The 25,042-nt window shown below is 39.4% G+C and overlaps 1 protein-coding gene across 1 annotated transcript; it reads left to right on the top strand.

Annotated features, from left to right (window-relative positions):
• The first annotated feature begins 5,167 nt into the window (after positions 1 to 5,167).
• Positions 5,168 to 24,425, top strand: dbh (dopamine beta-hydroxylase (dopamine beta-monooxygenase)). The gene is made up of 12 exons (XM_042509957.1): positions 5,168 to 5,550; positions 9,735 to 9,881; positions 10,812 to 11,069; positions 12,438 to 12,614; positions 17,080 to 17,182; positions 18,316 to 18,482; positions 18,618 to 18,761; positions 21,318 to 21,356; positions 21,802 to 21,861; positions 22,095 to 22,222; positions 22,633 to 22,792; positions 24,312 to 24,425. Exons 1-12 carry the CDS (start codon positions 5,182 to 5,184, stop codon positions 24,423 to 24,425), a joined length of 1,866 nt encoding a protein of 621 aa, XP_042365891.1. The 5' UTR covers positions 5,168 to 5,181.
• The last annotated feature ends 617 nt before the right edge of the window (positions 24,426 to 25,042 follow it).

Below are 25,042 nucleotides of genomic sequence, written 5' to 3'. Positions count from 1 at the left end.
GTCAATGACTTCTGAATCTGAGTTTTGGTTTAGAAGGGCCTGGGATAGAAGGCAGAGCATTATGTTTGGTAACTGAGCAGTAAGATAACATGTATTTTGGATTGAACACTGCAACAATGTTGTAATGGTGTCTTGTAAACCCATGAGGGTTGGGTACATGTTTGTGTGCATGACACAGAATAAAGAATTAAAAATTAGAAATGAATATGTACAAATCCCAGACTGTGAAAATACTCTGCTACAAGTAACAGTCCTGAATCAAAGACCTCAAAGAAGTATTTCACTGATATTAAAAGGGTCCTCTTATAAAACTAGGCCATCGACGCAGCACAGAGATGCAAATACTTTTAAAATTGGTGCTACATGACCAGAGAAAGAAAGAGACAAAGGTCGCTTTTGCTCAAGAGGGAGAAAACCTACGACTGGTCGTGATGTGGACTGGTCCTTCTGAAACAGTGGCAGCTGGCATGATTTCTTTTAACAGTAAAACAGTAAGCTAAAACATGTTTCTAAAAAAATATCTGAGGCAAGAAATATGCAACCCCGTAACAGAATCATGGTTTATATTTGTTCAGTGCTGCTTAGTTTTACAGGCACAGTAACCTTTTAAATAAAAGTATGTTAGTATTATCAGCAAAAAGTAATAACAAGTACAAACCGGATCATAAATACATTTGTATAATATTCTTAATTACCATAATTAGGAACACAGTTGATTCCTCATGAAATTATGTTATTGCAACTAGTTTTTTCACATTATCTTAAAGAAATTTTAAAGTGATAAGCTATTACAAAATAACTTAGGTCTTTAAAATGACTGTGAACTAAATCAGCACTGTATATCCCTGATGCAGTTTTCAAAAGCAAGACAGTACGTACAATCTAATGCAATCATATCCCAAAAACAATGCACACCAAACCTAACAGAAACATAAAACTATGTTCACAAGCTACAGCTCACTGGTCACAGATTTTCCTACATCTTTTGGCATCTGCGTGTGTGTATCTGTGTGACCACAAATGACTTTCTCCCAAACTGAAAGCAAGCAAAGCATGATGGGAAACTTTGGGGGGCAATATCGGGATTGTTCTAGGCAGGATAATGTCAGATAGACCCCCAGGCTTTTTGCATACACATACACATACACATATACACACACACACATACACATATATACACACACACACACACACACACACACACACACACACACGATTACACAATGGGACCATCATTCTCTCCCTAAATCTGTTCTTCACCACCCATCCCCCATTCTATCCCCCTCGTTCTCTGTCGTTCCCTGCGGATCACAGCCGACTTTACGGCGTTTATGTTTGCTGACACATCAGTAGCGGTGGCAGATGGATAAGTGAGCATGTAAAAGAAATGAGAAGGCACAAAGGGGGTGAGAGACGGTGATCAGCAGTAACAGAGAGCAGTGAGAGACTGACTGGTAAGAAGTGCGATGGTGTATAAGATGGAAATAAACAGACAGACATAGAGAGATTATTGAGGCTCACATGAAGGCCAGAGACACACACATCTCCGTTTTTGCCTCAGGGACTATCCGTCTTTATTACATTAACCAACACAATACCAGTCTGTGCCTTTCTGTTCTGCTCTCTCTGTTTTCTGCTCAGATCCAAACCTTTCCCTTTATGGAAAATGGATTCAATAGTTTGACGTCATGAACAAATTTTAATCCAACACACATTCAGCCTACAGCACATTTCATGAGGAGCTTTCCCTGTAATTCACTGGAACCTGACATGAATTGAATCATCCCTACGTGACATGAAGAGAGATGTGACAAACTCATTTACCAATGAGGTTGCATCTCCTGTAAACTGTCCGTCCTCCGCTATCCATATTACTTTAAAGAGTATTAACAAGCAGTGCTTCACTGCCCTCTCTGGCTGAAAGACTGTTTATCTTGGAAGGGTTTGGGTGTGGTCACAAGTTTGCTTCATTGCCGCCTGCGACCACACCCGAGTGATGTCTCATGACTCTGGAGTACATCACTGCAGAAAGATAAAGTGTAATTAAAAAAACCACACTTTTTAAAAAAAAAAAAGTTGTTAACTCGTAAGCCTCCTATATACCGACCTCAGACAGGAACCTACTGGCTGTTTCCACAAAACGTTCTCACTCCAAACTCATCACATGGTGACACTCAGTCAATAGCTTCTGTGTAGGAGTGTGACGTGAAAAGCCATCTTCTGCGTCCAAATGCAACGCGCAGGGACATGTCAGATGATAATGCAGCTGGACGAAACCAGCCACGTATACCTGAAATGCTGAACAGCATCAGATAATAACATTGCTGGAAACCATGTAATATTAATGCATGCAAGTGTGCCTATAGGGCAAGTAGGAGGGGACGCGGATGGGTCCCACGAACAACCAACTTTTGTACAGGAGCCTGGAATTTGCATCCCGATGTGGGTGTGTGTTTTTTCTTTACCTTACCATGTGCCTCTTTATCCTAAACCTAACCTGACTTTGGTGCATCATCCCACCATGATGTCATTCCACCATGCGCATTTGTTCATGTGACCATAGTGGCATCCTGGGGTGTAAACAGCTGATGGCCAAGGATACTTAAAATGACACAGAAGGTCACTGACTGAGTTCGGAAGGTTGGTTTCCATGACTCAAATCCCTATCCTATCTTCTTAAAACTAAGTTTTAGTGATTCTAATTATTTATGCTCATAAAAGGCTTGTTCTTTCAGTAGGTTTTTATTCCAACGAAAGACTCCACCAGCTAATAGCACTCCTTAGAAGAGAGGGGAAAATTGATGAAATCACTTGCAAAAGGCCTTTTTAACTGCAGACATCTGGACTCGTCACAGCAGGAAAAGCACAGGTGTTACTAATGACAACAATCTGTTCTACTCAAGTGACACAGAAAGGGCAAAGTCACACACGAGCAAATGCAGGTGAATGACCATTGCCACATGAGGCCATATTTTTAATGGTGCTGAATATGACACACATGCATAGAAGTTTTCTGGCTAATAAATGCATGTCGGCTTGCTTTCAAATATATACTGCAAAATATGATGTCATTGGTACATTTTCTGTTTTTTACATTATAATATCTGTCTCCTGACTCACTGTCAGCCAGGCAGCATCTCTTATGTGCGGCAGTTTGTATTCTTTTTGGCCAATAATGTACCATAAGTGCTTATTGCTGATTAAACACAGCAACAGTTGATGCTTCCTCCATCTTGTCTCACTTGAAAAACTTCAGCCACTTACAGTCAAGCAGGATCAACCACACATCCATATATGCCATTGGTTAAAGCTGCAACTATGCCAGTATGTTTACCAAAGTTGAACCCAAGAATGCAAACTCAACAATAAAAATACAAACTGACTCATATGCTGCCTGGCTAACAGTGAGTTTGTAATAAGGAACATGAGAAAGCTGAAAAAAAAATCCTCATTGATCTTCTTTTTTACACCTTTGCTTTCCTGTTTGGACATGTCAAAATCTCCTCTGTGAAAAAGGCCTATTACAACCTGAAGGCTGTTGGATCTCTATAACATATTAATGGCCATCACCTGAGCTATACATCATCTGCATAGACTTTTTATATGATGCTTTATCCTGCTTTGTTGACTTTATGTAAAAGACTCTGTGACATTGTACAAATACACTGTATTGGATATACTCTATATGGATAAAAAACTAAAAGTACCATTGGAGGATCCCTTGCATCCCCCGATAGATGTCCTCGCTAAGCCACCATATCCAAAAAATTCCTAGAAAAGTCCTTAAATCCTAGAAATGTTGTAAAATCCTAAAATGCCCGTAAATCGTACAGACATGTATGGGGCTGCTGCGATTGGCCTCTGACCTCCTGTCATCTCACAAAGTTGAGTTGAGTATCCCTGCTATAACCCTTAGTATTTGTTTACAGTCTCTCAGCCATTTTGAAATATAGCTGTATGTGCTTTTATATTACTTTACAAAAACATATTTGTACCTTTTTGAGCTTTACTTAGGTTAGATCTTCTCCAGTTCTTTCTACACTTGTGTGTCCTGCTGTAATTCCTGATGTTGTGTAACATCAAGCTCCCTGTTTGCAACCTTTTTTATGCTGTATTGATTCTCAAATGTGTTTGGCAGAGGGGGGCAGGCCAAAGAACAAAGAGAAGTTTCATTATTCTTTAACTCAATTAATATCCATTTGTCCACTGTAGCTCACCTGTTTATCATCACATCCAAACACACAGACAGGCATACACTTTTCCACAAGGGCTTCACTAACCTTTTAAACCAACCTGAATGTGTCCCTCACTTGCGTTTGAAACCCATAATTGACAGTTTGATTAGGTCTTCTGTAGCCTGAGGCGGTGGCTTAAGGAAAGGGTCTAATGCATTAATGCCTTGTTTACACGTCTAAATCTGCTTTGAATCAAATACCCAACAGGCCAGGTGAGAGCTATAGTGTGTGGGATCATTTTTGTCAGGAAATGTAAAAGAAAATGTATGATACATGCTCATTAAAGCCCAAAAAAAAGAAGACAAAGATGGAGCAGACAATAAAGTTTAGTTAGTCTTAAGCAGATTGTCGTTGATAATGTCCATGGTTGAATTTGGATCAATTAGGGGCTGGCAGATGTGCAGAATCATGGTTGACCCCAGGGCTTAAAGGATACAATCCAATTTTCCTCAACAAATGTAATACCATTAGGGTGGATAAAAACAGACAACTCACAAGGGAGGAGTCTTAAAAAGCAGGGAGGAGAATGAGACAGAGCGACGGAGCAGTTGCTCAGAGAGACAATACCCACAAGGGCTTGGAAAACTGAAGACTGGAAAGTTGGTGAAACTCAAAAGAAACTTTTCAGAAAATGAGGGCCTGAGAGGATAGAAAACACGGGAAGAAAGGAATAAACACCCTCACCTGACCACTGCAGGGAGTCTATTGTGGCCAGAAAACAGCAGAGCTGACAAGGCAAACAAAAGCAGTGAGTGTTTGAGTTTGGAGAGTTAGAGTGAAAACAGAACTAAAGCACTGATACAACAGCTCTGGAGTAAAACTTTTGGGATTGAACTTTACATTCACTCTGGCTGAAGAGACTGAGGAAGCCTGAGAGACGAAACAGGGGTCAAAAGAATTTTTAAAAAAATCCTCAGAAAATTTGCCACTACATCAATGCTTGGCTATGAGAATCTTCAATAAGAACCTTCGGCTTCAGGACGTCACCATCATGTACTTCACCGCCCTGGCTGCTCTAATGGTCATATTGGTGGCTTCATATCAGGCGCCCACTAATGCAGTCGAAGTGTCCACCCTTGTGACAAACTCCTCCAGCCCTCTCCCGCCTCTCCCCATGCCCTTTCGTGTGCCCCTCGACCCACGCGGGGATCTCCAGCTGGCCTGGAACATCAGCTACGCCGACAAGGAGGTCTACATGGAGCTGAGGGTCGCAAAGCTCAAACATGGCGTGATTTTGGGGATGTCTGACCGTGGCGAGCTGACCAATGCTGACCTGGTGGTGTTGTGGGACTCTGGAGCTAATAGCTACTTCGGGGTAAGCAGCATTTGCAAAATTCTTGAATTTAAAAGAATTTGGGGAGAATATATAAAAAATCAGACAACACTTAAAACAAGTCTGCAGGTTTCTCAACAAAAGGTGTAAAATCAAATCATATTTCTGTCTTTCTCACTCTCTCTTTCCATTTTCTCTCTATGATCACTTGTTATATTTATAAATGCACAGGGATTACATGAAAATCCTTAAGGAGTGCAGGTTCCCCCCTCGTCTCTCTGTGGTCCCCGGGGTGTGAGATTGGTGTTTTTGCATGAGGAGCCGGCGGACAGCTTGCTTCACGATCAGATAGTCACAAAGGAGGTTATTGGTCCCCGCTAACTGGAAATCACTCAAACTGCACTAATAGCTGGAATTCATCTGGGAATCATTAGCAGATATTAGCATATCAAAATTGAATCCTTTGCTGATTAGGATGCGCAAAATGCCTCATTTTCATTTTGCCACGCACAAGCCTTCTCAATAAATCATTTTTCCCCCCTGAAATTTCTTGAATTTAACAACTGATGTCAAAAAAATGTCAATTTACCTTCCTTTTCATTAGCATTTTGTCCATAGGGTTTATATAGGAATATTAATGAGAATCTCTAGGCAGGGTGAATACTGATTACAGCCCCCCCCCCCCAAAAAATCTGTATTTGTGTCATGTTATCTTAAGAACTGTTTCAGTGCAGAATAAAAAGCAATTTTTCAGAATTTCAGAGGTTCAGTAAAGTCTAGGGAGAGCCTCCTAAATGCAACTTGTTCTTCTTTAATGACTGCTAAAATATTACATATCACTTTAGCATCATTCTCTTTTCTCCTTTAATGGTGAAGAACAATCACTCACAGAGAACAGACATTGTGCGCAGTGTTAATATTGTTTCTGTCATCACTGCTTAGAAATAAGGACATTTTAAACTATTCAACACATGAAATTCACATTCTTTAAGTTATTACTTGTTTTTGATAGACATATTTTCCTTGGAACCATTTGTCACCATGGTAATTGATAATGGTGTGGTACAAAATATATTACTTTGAATGCTGCTAAATAGAATCCCAAAAATCTTGGTTTTTCATCGGGGCGGTACTTTACATCCTGCATCACACAGAGTGCTATGTGCCTGATGCAGACTCTCGTCTGCTTGCATGTGGGTTGTCTCATCACTTTTTGGATAAGCTCTCAAACTGTGATACTGTCTAAAAAGTTGTTTATTAAACTAATCTTTGCCTTAAACTCAAGATCAAGCCAACATGAGACCTCACAATTAACTGTTACTTCAGTCAGAGATAGTTTTTGTTATCAGTGAGCTACAAAGATACAATTAGATTAGAAGATACAGTTAGATCCTTAAACTACTGGCATGGCTGCCAATGCAATTAAACTTCTATCCAGATTTTCAAATGACCTTTACCTGACTGCTGATAAATTCTCAAATCATCAATCAATCAATCAGTCATCATAATAATATACTGGAAAATATGTACAACTAAATAATGCAAGAATATATTAACATTTAGATGGACTAAAATATGTCCAACAGCAAAAATCTACTCAGATGAAAGTAGATTTTTGTAAGGTCTGTATTCTTATATCAGAAGAGTGTTTTGCATCAATAATGCCCAGATGGGCTTAAAAGGCAGACTCTCAGTTTCCATGTTCATAGGTGTGAGACCAATTACTCAAATTATAGGAAAACATGAATAGAATAGAATATTATGCATGGCTCCATACTTGTGAATTATTCAGTCTAGTCTGCATAATTTCCCAAGTTGTAGATATAAAGCTAGCCCACACTTTCCACATTTTATTTTCATTGAACCAAAAATAATTCAGGATTTCAGTTCAGTATTCTTACAAAGGTGCACACAGGTTACCATATAAAGTATGAACATGCACATGATCTGAGGTGATCACAGAGCGTGCTCTGCTTCATTCTGCAAAACTTTGCCCATCTGGATGAAATACCAAATTCTAAAGTGAGTCCTGATTGCTATCTATGGGGTAAAAATAGTCCTGTTTTAATACAGAGACTGGGTAGTTGACTCCAATTGTAAAGTTTTATTGATTTGTCCAGCAGAGATAAAACACAAAAAAAGAAATCTCTTCTGTGAATCTCTACTGTAATTCGATCTGAGCCAGAGGGAGCATGCAGGACTCTTGAGGCCACTCTGTCTATTGAGTGGTGCAAAGCAGAGTTTCAGGAAGGATGGTGACACATACTTGCATCCAAGTCCATTAGCAATCTGTCCCATGATGCCAACACATTTATTCCTTTACACATATGCTGCTATTACTTGCTATTTTCTTGTTAAATTGTTCTCCTCCCTTCTATCTGTCTTCCTTCCATCTGTGTCTCTTCCCCCAAGGAGGGCAAAACTACCATCAGAAGAAAGGTCACTGCTGAGCTACAGTCTCTCTCTCTTTCTGACGCACACACACGCACGCACACATGCACACACACACGCACACACACCCCCTCTCACAAAGTCAGGCACATTTTAGATATGCTCTATTTCGGAGACTCCTAAAATCCCTTTTTAAGTCAATGTATTCAAATCAGGCCATGAAGATTTGAATTTTAAGATTGTGTCTTAACATACCGGAGATATGAAGACAGAGGATTTTTTACTTTTCTCTCTTTCTTTGCTTGGTTCTTTGGTTACACGACCTGTGCACAAGGGAAATATACTGACAATCTTAGATAGGGATATGTATATCAATGGCTTGCCAAGGTCATTACTTTCATAATGTCATCCATATACAGATCACATGCTAATACTGGGAGTAAATGGGAAACAGCAATGGAGTCACATTGAGAAGGATCTCTTCAAGGCCATGTTATGGACTAGAAGGTTCGTTATGCAGAACCATTAGATAAGCCGTCATTGCAAAAATGTGTGGAAAAGGGTATAGGCACTTTCAAAAAACACCTTGGCAGGTGATTGGATAATTTTTCTTCAATCACAGGCCAGTCTTGAGAAGAGAAATAACTTATTTTCCTTCATGAAAAGCCTTCAGTGCCATACTTTCTCCTGTTTGGTTCTATTATAACTTGCAGAATTACCTTTTTAAAAGCAGCCATTGTTATTATGAATAAACAACTGCCTCTGTGTTTCGTCTCACACACCTAACTATGCCGAGATGCCTCACTAAACCAAATGTATACCAAACTGCCCTCTCTACCTTTAACCTAAAAAGAAGTACAACCAAAACACCTACTTTATACATAACACAATTTCAGAGAGCTTCTGAATTTATTTATATTTTATATGACACAGCCTCACGGGTATCAGTGGAGGTCATGGCGAGTGTATTTTATACACACACATGTAACACATATAAAACATAATGTATACTGCCCACATTTTTTTTTTTTTAGATTTATATATACTTATTTTCAAAATGGCTGGCTTCAAAATCTTTTTGCAGTTTGTGTAGAACAGTTATATAAGAGGGACAGAGAGGGAGACTGAAATACAGAGATGTTAGGTGCTATTCTGGACAGATATGAATGTGAGAAACATAACAGAAGCAGATAGACTGAGCTGTTGCAAAGCCTCCTGGCAGAAAAGTGGAATCTTGTACACCGGGTTGGGAAGGTTTTACAACACAAACTGCCGCAGTTTCACTGATTTCTTTCTATCAGCTGTATCATAGTACACTATGAAATAAGTCACTCAAAGTGTGGAAATTTGTGTTGTTTGAAACAATAGCAACATTATTTTTTTTCTTTTGTGTCTAAATAAACTTTCTCTTTCAAATGTTTTTCACCAAATTTCAGTGAGTAGTTATTTTTTTCTGCAGTACAATTCGAAGAATTTGTAGCTGCACTTTATATTAAATATAGGTCTACTCACCAACCTGGTTTTTATCAAGAAAAGTGTTTAAAAATTAAGAAAAGTGGCTCAAATACCACAAATGGATTATGGGCATACTGGCCACCGGCCCAGGGGCCCCTCTGTCCTTCATCTACAAAATGTCACTCAAATTAACACAGACCAACCAGGAAGAGATTCAAAAATGACCAAAAAGAAATTAACTCAGATAAGAAAGAGATCCATTGTCTAATCTATTTGAAATATAACATGAATGTACTTTTAAATGTTTTGCTGTGTCTGTTTGGTTTTTCTTATATTCGCAGGTTTATTGTCAAAGTTATAGTATGTGTCTTTTCCCTCAGGATGCATGGAGTGACAGCGAGGGTCATGTTTCATTAGACAGCCAACAGGACTACGAGTTGCTAGAAGCCAAACACAAACCAGACGGATTCTACCTGCTCTTCAAAAGACCGTTCAGTACCTGTGACCCCAGAGATTACCTTATAGAGGTGTGTGACATCTTTTTTTCAACCGTGTGTGTTTTATAGAAGTTTGCAGAAATTCTAACGATGTCCCCAAAGAACAAATGGCAACAAATTTTTCGAACTACTCAAGGAGGGCATGTACCTACAGTAGACCTTCATATAGCTGTGACTTACTCTGCTATCGTCACGGTCGTTCATCTTTCATGAGCATGAACATAGCATTGTATTACTGAATAATCCTATATTTTATTTAGCTCTGTATATTTTTTAACCTTACTGGCTTCCATATATCACTGCTACTGCAGCACTCTGCTGTCAGGAGTCTCCCATTGTGCCACTGTTAAGCACTCTGATCTGCACTAACCTGAATGAAAAGCACTACATAAATGTTGACTTATTTAACATGAGGATTTTCTTCTTTTTAGACATGTCAGTCCTTCATTTTTGCAGAGTGTATGTAAAGGGAGAGCACACTTGTTGCTCTATATGTCACATTTAGCCTCAAGCCAAAATCATGTCTGTCAATCCTGAACTGACTGAACCTGGCAGTTAACAGGTGGCGAGGAGATAGCATGTGAGGATGGCGGGAAAGATGATAGGCTACATGTGTGGGAGGGTGTGTGTTTGCAATCTTGTGAAATTTGCATGCATATTTTTAAAAAAGCAATGAGAGATTTAGGTGTGGACATAAAATCCTCAGATAGATGAGCAGCACAATTTCCACTGAAACATTCATTACAGTGATTATGGTTTCCATGGTGCTGAATCAGACCTCGAAGTTGCAGACATAAAACCAGTGGTCATCACCATGACAACATAATGAAAAGTTCTCTGTTTGCTTTAGCAGGCATTTCAGACAAATAATAATCCTGAGAGACCATTAATTTGAAAAACACTTCTCTGCTGTTCAAGCTCTGCTATCAAACATGAGTTTTTCTGATTTTATTTGGTCAGGAGGGAACCGTGCACATCATCTATGGATTATTGAATGAACCACTTGCCTCACTTGAGCAGCTGAACCTGTCCCGGATCCACACAGGGTTACAGAGAGTGCTGATGCTGCGCCCTGACACACCGTCACCAGCCCTGCCTCCAGACGTGCGAACACTGGATGTCCTGGCTCCAAATGTCATCATACCAAATCAAGAGACCACCTACTGGTGCTTCATCCATAAACTGCCTGAAAACATGCCCAAGAACCACATTGTTATGGTATAAATCCCTCTAAAATGGAAATATTTTAAAGGTCCAATGTGTAGGATTTAGGGGGATATATTGGCAGAAGTCTTTAAGTCCTAAAACTCAGAAATGAGTTAGCATTTAAGCACTCCCAGTTCCCTCACCTTGAAGTCAATGGTTTGTTTTTTTTTAATGGGATTTTGGTTAGAAGCCTGTAATAAGGTCTGTGGTTAACACCAGCTTAAGAGACTTTCAGATTTTGTTCTATGACATAAAATACATTAGTAAATACCCTGTTTTCTTTAGTGTATAATCACCTGGAAAAACTAATAATTATGCTTTCATTACTTTAGAATGAGCTGTTTATATCTACATAATGAGCAGGTCCTCATCCACAGAGTCCCTCATGTTGCACCACCATGTTTCTACAGTAGCCCAGAATGGACAAACTAAACACTGGCTGTAGATGGTGTTGCGTATTCACGCTGACCATCATAGTTAGCAGTGTGTCTGCAAAGAGCAGACTCAGAAAAATGCTGATTTGCAATGTAGCCTGCTTTATGAAGTGTTTTTACTGGCTTAAATCATTGGGTCCGTTTGTTTTGGAAAGGAAGAGACCTCTGTGGATAGTTCGGCTCCCAGTAAAAAATCCTGAACATCTGGATCTTAAGTTATCAGAAAAAAATGGTGAGCACACATTAGCTGGTGCTTGTCACGGACAGGTTGAAGAGAGTAGGAGAAACACAGATTTGTAACACAAAACTGCTTTAAAAAGGTTTTTTTTTGTTTTGTTTGTTTTTAATTGGTTTTAATCACTTGGTCTATTTGTTTTGCAGAGAAAGAGACCTCTGCAGATACTTTGGCTCCAGAAAAAAAACCTCGTCAACAATATAAATACTGAAGGAATTCTGACCGGTAGAAGTTTAGATAGAAGTTTGTCGATAAGAAGATGTCAATAAATCCTCCCAAATCTTACACACAGCTTCTTAAACATGGAGTTTTACATACCGTAGAGTTAGGTGTTTTGGATGGAGATCGTGCACAGGCAGCTTGTTAGGTTTGCTCCCTGTTTAACAGCTGGGCCTGACAAAAGAGGAGAGGCATTGTTATGGTTAGAGAGGAGAAGAACAACATTACCTCATTTTCTTGTTGTTTTCTCTTGGAAATAAATCAAATATATAATGTGATGAAATGTGAACAGATCTAGTCTAAAAATGTAGATTATTCTAAGAAATGGAAGCTCTTGCACGATATATCTAATTCATTTTAGAGATGTTTTTATTGACATATCTGTCAGAGATAGTGGTATTGCCAAAGCTTTTAGCAATGAAAACACATAAGATTCTCACTTTTTTCCTCTGGTTTCTTTTTTTCACCTCTCTCTCTCTCTGTTCCTGTCAGTATGAGTCAGTGGTAACTCCAGGTAACGAGGCCATCGTGCATCACATGGAAGTGTTTGAATGTTCTCCGGATGTCCGCGACGTTCCAGAGTACAGCGGCTCCTGTGATGACAAGATGAAGCCGGGCAAGCTCAACTTCTGCCGCCATGTGCTCGCTGCATGGGCTATGGGTGCAGAGGTATGATGGGAAACAGAAACCCACACGCATCCTCTTACTTCTATCCTTATGGGGACCTTCAAATAAATATATTTAATTCCTAGGCTGTTCCCTAAAAGCAGAAAGTGCTATAAACACACATAATATACAGTTTTAAACTTTCATTCTGCAAATAAACTAAGTTCTGACCCTAAAACTGCCCTTTAAAATGATCAACCCACACACACACCATCAGATAAAGCAGAATAAACATATATTGAGAAGTTTTTAAATAACTTAGCAGATGTCTTATTGAAATATGGTTAGAATAAAGCTTGATTTTGGCCCTGTCCTTGTACCTATTATAAGAGATAAACAATAACTCCCATGGGAGTAATATTCAAGCCGAGAACTGCGAGCAGAAAACCTTGTAAAGTTGATCCCACACGCAGCACAAGTCTATTAAGAGCTCAGAGACAGTCTGTATGTGGGAAGCACACTCAGGCAAATCTTAGATAAACTCGTCTACATGGACACTCAAAACAAACACGAATGAAAGCCACAAATCGATGTAGATTGGTAGCTCGGAAAGAGGTACGAGGTAGAAAAAGCTACATCGTGGCTGATGTTCTCAAATGACTGACAGCAGGGCGATAGCTACAACTGAGGACAATGGGGTTATGTCCATGCTGGTTTTACTGTAAAATATAGAGAAAATTTGTATTCTACAATGTGGACAATAGAAATGGTTGCTATTTTCAAGCTGATTTCTGTGTTTTTATACTGAGTAATATATAGTTGAAGTGGAACTACTTAACATTTTATTAGATTAATAAAGGATAAAATGACAACATATCCTCAAACAACACTTTGTATGATATCTTACAAAAATGCACACACAATGGTTTGAATTATATATAAGAAATTAGAGCCGCACATAAAGTGTTGTCACATATTTAATGTTAAGTTATGTACTTAACGTAAAGCCATGTAGATTAGGTTTAGAAAAGTAAAGTTATGTTTAGGGAAAGTGACATGGTGTCGACATACTGTAAAATAATTCAAAGTTAACTTTGTTTCACACAGGACACAAACACTGGTGTCCTGGTGAAAAGTCCTGTGTTTGTTTGACCCGTACACCACCATGACTTGCCTTATTAGGACTTTCACTCCTTATTCTACTTCCTTCTTTAATCCTGTCAGTGCATTGGTCCTGTGATTGCAGCCTACTCAGTTAATGGGTTATAAAGGAATAACTGGCTCATCACTACTAGGTTATATATAAACTGTGGTTTATCACTTTTTATAGGTATACAATGATGCATGAGAACAGCCTTAATAATTACATGTAATGTGAAAAAATGTTTTTGCCTCTTAACTTATTTTAGACATTCCAGCCCTTAACTGATGCTTATTTAGGGGTTTAAGAGACAGAGGTTTCCACCAGTAGTTGCTGGAGATAATGAACATTTATGTTTTTGGGCATTATAACCAACTCTTTGCTAACATTGTTGGTGATATGTCAGTGTTGAGCTCTTGGTCTGCTGCTCCCAAGTGGCCAAAAGCACTGCCCTTACAAAGTACGTATAGTAGCATGGAGTATGCAATTGGGACATAATACTCCTTCATAAGATTGCGCCTTGAACTTTGAGTGGCCCTTTCATATATCTGTCACAGTCGATAGCATGAAATTTGAAGTGAAAAAGAAAAAGTATGCAATATGGAACACAGCAGGTCTTACAACAAAATGCCATTCACAAGTTCGCCAGAGACAAAGGTCAACCCAGAGAGCTCTGCTATTTTTACTTTGCAACTTTTATAGCTTTAACTTTCAAGTTATAACTGTATACACTTCAGATTGTTTTTGATTGGTTGATAGTTGTTGCAGCATCTTTCAGCTGTCCTGAGCTGTCATCTTTGTGCAACTCGGTTGATGTGACATATTTACTAAGATTGTGGGTCAGAATAGCCTGAAAAGTATGCAAGCTTGGAAACGCAAACAGATGCACTAGAACATCCTGGTATTTTTGGAATACTGCATTTGACATCCTCTGTATCTGGATATACTAAATCTTCCTGGAATGAGAATTTCTAAGATCCTGGCTACGGCCCTGACAGTCAGCTCGTCAGCCAGATAAAAGGTGACAAAAAGAAACCTAACTGATCAGTCCATTCATCAAACTCTTTTTGCAACAAATGGAAACCACTGCAACCACTGGAGTTCTTTTTTCTTTGATTTGTTTTGGGGCAACAAATACATACATGTTTCTTTTTGAGGCCCCAACTGAAACATTGCGTGCAGGAGACACGCACCTGTTTCCTCTGCCAGCTCTTCAGTCAGTCATCTATCAGGCAGTAAATCACCCCGCTTATGTAGCACGGCTACCAACCAGCCGGCTGACCGAGCAGGCAAGCAAGCAGCCTGCTGGTCACATAAAGCAAAGAGGACAGGGAACGGTGAGCCTGTCACCATATTTCTCTGCTCTGTTCCCCACTGTATCACAGCCAGCCTGGCCTCTCTCTGATTGGATTATCTGCCAGCCAAACAAAAACAAGCAGGATGCCTTCTGTGAGCTGTGAGCTGTGAAGACAAGATTAGGTGGGAAATATTCAGGCCTCTTTCATCACCTCTTAATAGTGTTGTTTCATTCTCCCCGGCACCGCATCAGAAGGGAAACGTGGCCTTGTGAAAACACAAAACAAGAGAGGAAAAGTTAAATAGAGAGGGTGAAGTTTGATAGAAACAATAATGTACGACACTGTCGGAATGCAAAGAGAGAGTACAGCTCCGGAGAAAAAGAGAAGGCAAGTCTCTGAGGATTTTACTGTTACAACTTTAAAGTAAGATTAAATAAAACAATTCTCTCTTCCATTATGAACTGAATGTATCAGCAGAAGTGGCTTAAGGTGAAGACACTGAGGATGAATCATGATTAAATCAAGATTCTTTGATAAAAGTGTGGAGATTTGACGCCCATGGGACTCAAAAATTAATTTTTGCCACGATAAGCAGAACACTTCAGAATCCGAGGAGTGAAAGAGAAAGGAAATATACCTCACAAGTTCAACCAGCATCTCAGAGGACACATCCATTTGAGAATACAACCTTTCTCTGTGTAGAAACAATCAATAAACATCGTTTGAGCCAGCTCGTAGGTCCTCAACAGAGACCTCAAAGACGTTTGAAGATTCTCAACAAGGAACATGATGTAAATCTGTGTTAATTATAAGTTTCTTGTATCATAACCAGTTTTTATCTCCTTTTTTGCCTTACAATCTGTTCCTGGTACAATTTTAGATTCTGTGGGTGGTTGGGAGCTTGTGAGTAGGCTTGCCTTTATTTTTAGTAGCCATCATCAAACATGGTAGAGAACCACACTAGTTGAGTTAGAGAGTCAATCTATTATCTGTGCAGTGTGGGCAAGAACACCGATTCAGGTTTGAGTTAGATTAGTGGTTCCCAACTGGTGGGTCGTGGTCCAAAAGAGTGTCACTGGTCCATGCCGAGTGGACTGCAAGTGACTCGTGTGAAAAAAAATAAGCTACAATATCTGAGAGAAAAAGAAAATCACCCCCTAAAAAATGTAAACAAAGGCACAAACCACCAATATTTTTTTTCCTACTGTGAAAAAGAAATTCTGGTTATTTTTTTTCCTACAGAGGTCCAAGTTAAGCCCCCAATGTCTTCAAATTATAAAACGCCCCTGATATTAACTGATTGTACTTTATTCCTGAAATATGTTTTACTAAATTTAATTTTAGCCTATGAGTTATTTACATTTTGTCAAATCAAATTGAATGTGGGATCATTTCTCTTACATGCAGATTTTGATCTAATGACTGAGGAGAAATCTGGACCCAGTGGCTGGACAACTTTGGAACTACTGTCCGTGATTTTTTAGACATACTGCTGTAGATGGCATGAGGCATCCTCATATGAAAGTTTGAGAAACACACCTGTTGACCTCAAGAGACCGGACGTATGTGTTTCAACACTTAATTGGCATATTTGCACAACAATATAGTACATCTTGTTGACTTCTTTTTGTCATCCTCTAACGTCAGCCTTGAAGGGAATGTGCAAGGATGCTCAAAGATGTTTCTCAGCTCCGTCCTCAAAATTTGAGACACTTCAATGTGTTTCTCCGTCGGGGACCTAAGCACATTAAAGTCCCAGCGTGTGATAATAGTTTGGTTCCTTTCACTAAAACACTGTCAACCTCCACCGCTGGCTTTGTTTAGAGAAATCTTCCTCACTCTAAAATGTATTGCTTGTGTGTCTCATACAGAACAACGAATCACAAGTTATTGTATATTTGTAAAATACAGATGCACTTATATTTTGACTTATGCACAAAAGAAACAGACATCTTTTAACTCAACAGCTCTAAATCATCTGTGCGTTTTGTGAAGAGGAGTCTTTGCTATGACTTCAAAGCAGCTGTGCATAAAAGAGAGGATAATGCTTTGTGTGTGTGTTTGTTTGTGTGTGTGTGTTTGCTTGCAGGCTTTTTACTATCCTCCCGATGCAGGGCTGCCTATGGGTGGACCCGGTTCTTCAAGGTTTCTTCGTCTAGAGGTCCACTACCACAACCCTCTCCTTCTAGCTGGTACATACGCTACACATGTAAACACCATAAGCCAGGGATACTCAACTTGCTTTGCTTGAGGGCAAATTTTGCAAAATGACAGGAGGCCAGGGGCCAGTTGCAGCAGGCCCATACATGTTTCTAGAATTTTAGGACATTTCTAGGATTTAAGGACATTTCTAGGATTTTAGGATGTTTCTGGGACATTTCTAAGATCTAAGCATGTTTTTTGGATTTTAGGACATTTGTAGGATTTTATGACATCAGGGGCTTAGCTAAGGCCTCTGACGGAGGGTGTGGGGGATCCTCCACTGGCGCTTTTTTTTTATAAACAAGCTCTATTTTGATGCTGTTTTATGTACTCTGGCACCTTATATATACTAAAAGTACGAAATCAGATATCAGTGTGAATAACTTTATTTTTATTGTGAATTAGAAAGTGGTTGGGGGGTGGTATCTGGAAGCCTATTGAGAGCCAGATTTGGCCTGTGTGCCGTAAGTTGAATATCACTGCCACAGACCGTACAGAAATCATGGACATAACCACCACGATGTCATACATCGCACTGGGGACTCCCTGTTTTGAAGCATTGAGTTCAGCATTTTGGTCATCGCCAGCTCAGACTTTTCAGCTCTTTGACTGTTTGATTTAAGTTTGATTTTTGTGGACAAAGGACTGCTACACATATTTGAATCCAAGCACATAGAATCAGTATAATTTCTTTCTCACACACATGCATGCATTCACGCACACACGCATGCACGAAAGCACACAGACGCACACACAGAAAGATTCTCTGTATCTCTCCTCATGAGTGCTCAGCTTATTTTTAAGAGATTCACTCAAAATTTTCCAGATACACCTCTTGACTTCACGTGTACGAGTCTGACCTTACAATACCCACATATTCTAATTAACTACAGTTATATACATCATCTTATCTCTTCCTTCAAACTTGCCTGCAGTTCAACAGAGAGAGCAGAGCCTTTGCATCAACCTTACACTGATAATCAAGCCTGAATAATTACAACACTGGTACATTTGAAGCCTTTATTAGAGGGATGGGAATGTAAAATCATTCATGTTGGTATTCTAATATGATGTCCTATGGTAAATAGATGGTTTGGTAATTTTTTTGATATTCCTCATGCAGGCCGTCAAGACACATCAGGGATACGGTTGCATTACACCCCGAATCTGAGGCGGTACGATGCAGGCATCATGGAGCTGGGCCTTGTTTATACTCCTATCATGGCTATCCCACCAAAACAACATACCTTCTACCTCAGTGGATACTGCACCGCCAAGTGTACCAAGACTGTATGTATACCACTAAAAACATCAAGTACTGCATTACTAATAGTTTAAATGTACAAATATAAAGAATGAACCACATATTTCTTCAAATTTCGGTTGGAGCTTGACCTTAAAAAGCCTGTTTCTCTGTCTACCTAGGCTTTGCCTCTGGGAGGAATCTATATATTTGCATCCCAGCTGCACACCCACCTGGCGGGCCGTGGGGTGAGGACGGTTTTGGTGAGGGAAGGCAGAGAGCTGGAGGTGGTACAGGAGGACCAGCACTTTAGCACACACTACCAGGTGAGCAACAGCAGGGCTCAGTTTACCCACAGGAACACAGCACAGGGATCTACCCTTGCGCATTGTATCTTATATTGCATTAGATTGGATAAAGTGGCTTTTAACTTCATATCATACTGAGCCATGTGCCACTGGGACAAAGATTATTCACCAAAAGAACCCCAAAAACTGAGAGATGAAAGCTGAAGCTAGCTGTTTCTTCTGACTGCTTCCACTGACATTTTAAAAATAAAAAGCTGCCATTTCAGTGCAATAAAGGCCAGAAAAGTGGGGCTGAAAAACCAATTTAATAAAGTCATTCTATATTTCTTTTTCACCAACAAATACCATAAAAAGACCTAAACCAGCCTATTGATTGATATTAAGCACATGAATTTAAAAAACAACACACAAATGTACAATTTCATTCTTTAAAAAGCTCAGTAATGCCAAAAACAACAGGGCACTGTGGTTTTTAAGCAAACAATTATTAAACAAGAGTAACAGCATTTGTTGGGGCATATTTCCAGTGGTAGATTAATACACATGGTGCTTTACTGAGTAGCTCAAAACAAATGACAGCGCCATATGTTAATTGTGAAGTGAAGGACCATGAGAGAAACTCACCCCCAGGGCCAAACTAAACACTCAGGTACAAGTCAAACTTTTTTTCCTATGGTTTCTGGCATATTATGTAGTTCTTATCACGCTGATGTATGCTAATTAATTTTTAATTTACTAGTTTATTATTAGCGGCTTTGACGTCATGATTGACAGTTGTGTGCCTGCAATCAATAGCGCTGCTCGCAATTGGTCAGACAGTGAAAACTTAATAACGTGGAGAACGCTACTGCACAGACTCTGGCTCCAAATAATGTCATCAGCACAAGATGGCGGCAGCCATATCTGGGATCTTTTGGCTGTATTTTTTGTACAGTGGGAGGAAATGGAGTTGCGTCGTCCATCTTTATATGCATTCTACGTGTGATACTGTACCGATTCTCAAAAACTCTCTCTGTCTTCAGCCATTTGACTCTTCCACTCCCACGTAACAACATATCACTAAACACAAACACACACGTGTGAAACAGGCAAAGTCAAAAAGGCTGCACAGCTAGCATTAAAGTTTTGCAAAAATTCAGTTTTAAAATATGGCAATATATCGTTGTGCTTACACTATAGAGCAATATATTTTAAACATTACCCCTATGATGTGATACATATCATTTCACCAGATTCTTGCTTATTCACAGCCCTATTGACACTTGCATGTTACCTTTTTAAAAAGCATTGGTAATCTAACAATAGAACTTATCTGTAAAACTAACTCTTAGAGCTCTTTAAGTGAGCTTTTGTTCAGTTTTCTGACCTGCCATTATTCTAATGAAAGTTACAACACTTCAATCATCAGTCACAGTTATATCAGTCATGGTTTGAATTTAGTCCTCATAAAGTATAGCACACTATAATCTCCATTAAGCCTACACAGGTCAGAAGAATAAAAATACCTTCCTACATAACCATCAACTCAACATCAAAACTGACAAACAACAGCATTAACATTGTTGAGAGACAACATCTGTTGTGTTTTTTTAATGCACAATATCCCGGGGCAGGTACACACACACACGCGCACACACACACACACACACACACACACACACACACACGCACACGCACACACACACACGCAGGTCAGAGAAGGACATCTGCTAAGCTGCCTGATAAAATCTCCAGCTGCTGTTGTTGTCAGACTAATTTGAGTGTACCTGTGTGGCAGTGTTGTTTCAAACCCTACAGCCTCATTATAAGCATATGAAGACTTTATCAAACGGTTCTCAGAAAAGCTAATAGACCTTTTCAAACATACACAACACAGCTAATAACGATGAAAGCTGCCTTCAAGGAAATCATCAAAAGCAACCAGTGTTTTATCTTGCTGTGTTTGAAATAAATTTGCTGTGCACAAAGTATCTGACTATGTCCAAATCTAAGATGTTAGAGAGGAAAATGCATTGTAAAAGTAAGTCCAGCGGTAACAAAGAATCCTATTATTAGTTTTGAAAAACTTGAAAAAGCAGCAAGTTCTATTTGATCCACTAATCACATCGCAGAGCAGAAATCCCAAAAATGAATGGTGGGTGGATTCTCCCTTAAAACAGACAGTTCACCCCCAAATTAAAAAAAAAAAACATTTTGTATTTTACTTGTTGTACTATTTATCAGTCTAGATTGTTTTGGTGTGAGTGTTGGAAATAACTTTAAACAAGGCTTAACAGCAACATTTCAGTGGAATTTCACCACAAACATTTTCATTATAGTCTACTGTATATTTTAGATGTGTTTTGTATCAAACTTTACAAAAAACCCACCGGCAACTGGTGTTTTGGGGTGTGATTTCAGAGCGATACAGACACACCACTGCACAAGTAGTCACTAAATGCTCACAACAGTGCAGGTCACATGCATAGGCTGCAACAACTATTAATCCATCTTTAGAGGAAAAATGTTTGCTGTTTTTTTTTTTAGGGTAAACTGTCCATTTAGTGTGCTATGTTTTTTTTTTGTTATTTACAGACGATCCGAGTTCTAAGGAAAATGGCAAATGTTTTACCCGTAAGTATAAAGTTAATCACTACGTTTGCATTTGACAAAAGCAGTGACTATTATATGTTTTAGTTTTCCACTGTGCAATTTTCACATTCAGACATTACTGGGAATCTTACTATTCTGCATGCTCAGCCAGCCTTTTCTGAATGGTCGTGCTCCAGATGTGTTTTTCCTCCCGCTTTGCATTTAAAGTATTGAATTAAAATACCTCTCTGCTGTATAAGGTGCTTAAATGGAGGGGAAATAAGGGATGGGCTGTAAAATTTGTGCTGTCATAGAAAGTTCTCGGGAGACAGACAAGACAAAACTGCAGCAGCTGAGCTTCACATAGCAAAAAAAAAAGTGGCCACTGGCTCTCTTAAATATCTAATCTTCTGTCAGAAAATTATCTTCAGGGCTCTTTGTTGAACATTAAATATGGTGAACTGCTGTGTGTGTCTTGATCCTGCAGGGTGACGTCCTTATTACAAAGTGTACTTATAACACAGAGGACAGGAGTAAGCCTACAGTGGTGAGCAGCACACTCATATTCTATTTTCATATTGCTAAAGTTCACCTTGAGCACTGTCAACAGAGTTATCTTGAGTATTGCCTTTTCCAATCTCTCCTCCTTCTATTTTTCTCCATCATATTTCCTACACTCTTGTAATGCTTCCACCTCTCCTCTCTAATACCTACATCTGCTCTTTGTACTCTATATCTACATCCTTTTTCATCTCCATCCAAATCCCTTTGTCTCCTCAGGGAGGTTTTGGCATCATGGAGGAAATGTGTGTTAACTACGTTCACTACTACCCTCGAACAATGCTAGAGCTCTGCAAGAGCCACGTCGACGCAGAATACCTGCAGAAATACTTTAACTTCATTAACAGGTAGCACACGCACAAAGCATCTCTCTCTCTCTCTCTCCCTGAAATCATTTGATTGTTCCCCTTGTCCTTCATCCTTTCTTTTCCATTTTGCATCTTCCTCTCCATCTTCTGTGACTAAGCAATTTTTGGTTGGCCCCTTCCCTCTCTGTCCTTCGCTGCAGGGAATCGTCGTTGTGTGATTACTTCTTTTAATCTAAAAAACCAGACACTTTGTCCTTTAAAGTGAAACTGTGTTCTCCCAATTGTGAACGCTTTTTTCTTTCAATCTCTCCCTCCTTTCTCAATCTCACTCTGCCTCCCTCCTTTATCGACTTTCCTTCAAACCCCAAACCCCCCCCCCCCCCCCCCCCCCCCCCCCCCCCCCCCCCCCCCCCCCCCCCCCCCCTCCCGTCATCCTGCCCTCCCTCCAGGTTCCACGGAAATGACCAGTGTGTGTGTGGGGAGGTCAGTGTGACGGAGCAGTATTCGCAACTACAGTGGGACGCATTTACTGGAGAAGTGCTGGACTCCCTTTATAACACAGCCCCAATCTCCATGCATTGCAACCAGTCGACTGCACGGCTCTTTCCTGTACGTCCCCAATCACTCTCACACACACACACACACAACAATCAACTTCCAAGCCACCAATTAAATCAGTTCAAAGGCAGACACAGTTGGACAGAATAGTCAGATCAGCTGAACGGACCGCTTGTTAATTTGAAATATAAACACACACAGACACACTCTCACACACAGGATGTTTAGATCAGAGTATATGAATCAATTATAGTTTAAAATTGGGCACAGGCCTTGATCAACATTTTTTTTTTTGCCAGAAAAAAAGAGCTTTCTCCTTGATGTCTAACATCAGTTGAGCAAGTGCAAACCAGGACAAATCCAGAGAAAAAAGATTTCAGTGTTGAAAACATCAGGAGCACAACCAGAGGGGTACGAGGTAACACAAAGTGAGCTGATCTAGGTCTTAAAACCAGCACGTAATTTAAAACATCAGAAATCATGAAAGGAAGCATACTGCTTGATGTCATACACAGATGGTGTCAAGAGTATTCTTTTTTTCTACAGGCGTAATAACAAAGTTAAGGTCAAAAAAGTGAGAAGGTCAAATTAAGAAAACGTAGATGGAAATGAAACTAAATATCATCAAATGGTTAAAGCATGGGGCATCATTGACCACCCCAGCCAGGAAAACACTATTCTTTCCTCCTTTTTTCATCTGCTCAAATAAACATAGAATGAGCACAGGGTTAACCATAAGACCAAGAAAAAAGGTTTCAGAATGATTTAAGTTTTTAGGATGTCAGAAACAAGTGCCAGAAGGAAGTACCATTGTCCACTACAAGGACATTGGTTAAAATGTGTATTTTGAAAAGCTTTAAATTAACATTCAGTTTTAAAACCTTAATATAAAGTAGGTAAGACTCTCATAAATAGAAGAAACCCCAACTTCATAAGGAACACAAACAATGTATTTCAAAAAATCTGATCTCTTACCTTCAACTCTTCAACTGCCACAAAACACGATTTTTCAATTCCTTGATTTTTGGAAAAGATAAAAAGATGTTTTCTGTTGGTCACACAAAAGAAAAGTCTCAGTGTTATGTCACCCATAAAGGACTTATGTGAATTGCCAGGTCTCAGGTGGCACACAGGCACACCAGCTCAAACAGTTTCACCCTCTTTGCAATCACTTCAGTGCCCAGTCACCCGCTGCTGAGACTACCAAACAAAACACACCTGTTTTCACTTTACACTAATCAGCAACGACATCACAGGCACAAGGAAAACTTACACATCAAGTAGCAAAAACTGAAATTAATAATTTCCCAAAGCATTCTTTATATTTGGGGAACTGGACCTTGTGAAAAGGGAAGGAAGCATCTTTTAAAGCTGTCATGAAAAAAAACCCCACAAAGAAACAGCCTCGAGTGTATTTTTTGAAGACAGGTTCATTATACTGTACAGTACAGTTACCTTAGAAAACCTGTGGTCTAAATATCAAACTTACAACCCATTTTGGGACATCTTACAATGTTTATAACCAAATAACCCATCGAATACCAACAACATGGTTTATCTGTTTCTCCAGGGAGAGTGGGACAAACAGCCTGTACCGCTGGTTACCTCCATCCTGGAAAAACCTCGCTACCCCTGTGAGGGAGGAGCACCCCCCACCAGCCGACCCCTTAAGCCCCCAGTGTGAGCGAAGAAGCATCATGGCACACTGAAGAGAGGGCACCTACCCTGGGAAAAGTTAAAGAAGCTGCAGTGACTTTGCAGAATGTACTCTGGTTTTATTTATGTGTTTAGGGACAGATGACGTCCTCTATTGGGTTTTCTGACACCCGCTGTATTTATATGCTTATATTCACTGTCTGTGTTGTTATCAGTACAAACAAATTAATGATAATCCTATTTATGTCATGCTGATTGTCATGTCATGCTTGAAACCTACGCAAATGATCTTGAATTCTTTTAAATATAACATGGAAAGAAGGCGAGAGGCAACAAGAGGTGGTCTGAAAATTTGCAAGAAAGTAAGTAGAAAGTTACAGGAAAATTACCTGAAATTAAGTTAAATAAATAAATAAATAAATGATTAAAAAAATTGTTAAAAGAAGTTAAATATCCAAAACATATATATATTTCTTATTTTGATCATTTCTGATAATTTCTTGTCAGCTTTCAATAATCTTTTGCAATTTTTGGGGTATATTTTGTCAAGTTTCTCATTATATTTTGTGTATTTTTGTAGTGTTTTTTAAAAGGAACAAACAAATTTTCTCATAATTCTGACAGTTTTAATAGTTGTGAAAGGCA

Source organism: Plectropomus leopardus, chromosome 20, assembly GCF_008729295.1.
Source record: "Plectropomus leopardus isolate mb chromosome 20, YSFRI_Pleo_2.0, whole genome shotgun sequence".
Lineage (NCBI taxonomy): Eukaryota > Metazoa > Chordata > Actinopteri > Perciformes > Serranidae > Plectropomus > Plectropomus leopardus.
Note: the sequence above shows the minus strand (reverse complement) of the source record. Positions and strands in the feature narration are given on the sequence as shown.

Excerpts from the sequence above, each read along its gene's own strand:
- dbh (XM_042509957.1), top strand. The coding sequence starts at position 5,182 with ATGAGAATCTTCAATAAGAACCTTCGGCTTCAGGACGTCACCATCATG. Across the intron at positions 9,882-10,811 it reads CCAGAGATTACCTTATAGAG|GAGGGAACCGTGCACATCAT; the intron begins GTGTGTGACATC and ends TTATTTGGTCAG. Across the intron at positions 17,183-18,315 it reads CAACCCTCTCCTTCTAGCTG|GCCGTCAAGACACATCAGGG; the intron begins GTACATACGCTA and ends TTCCTCATGCAG.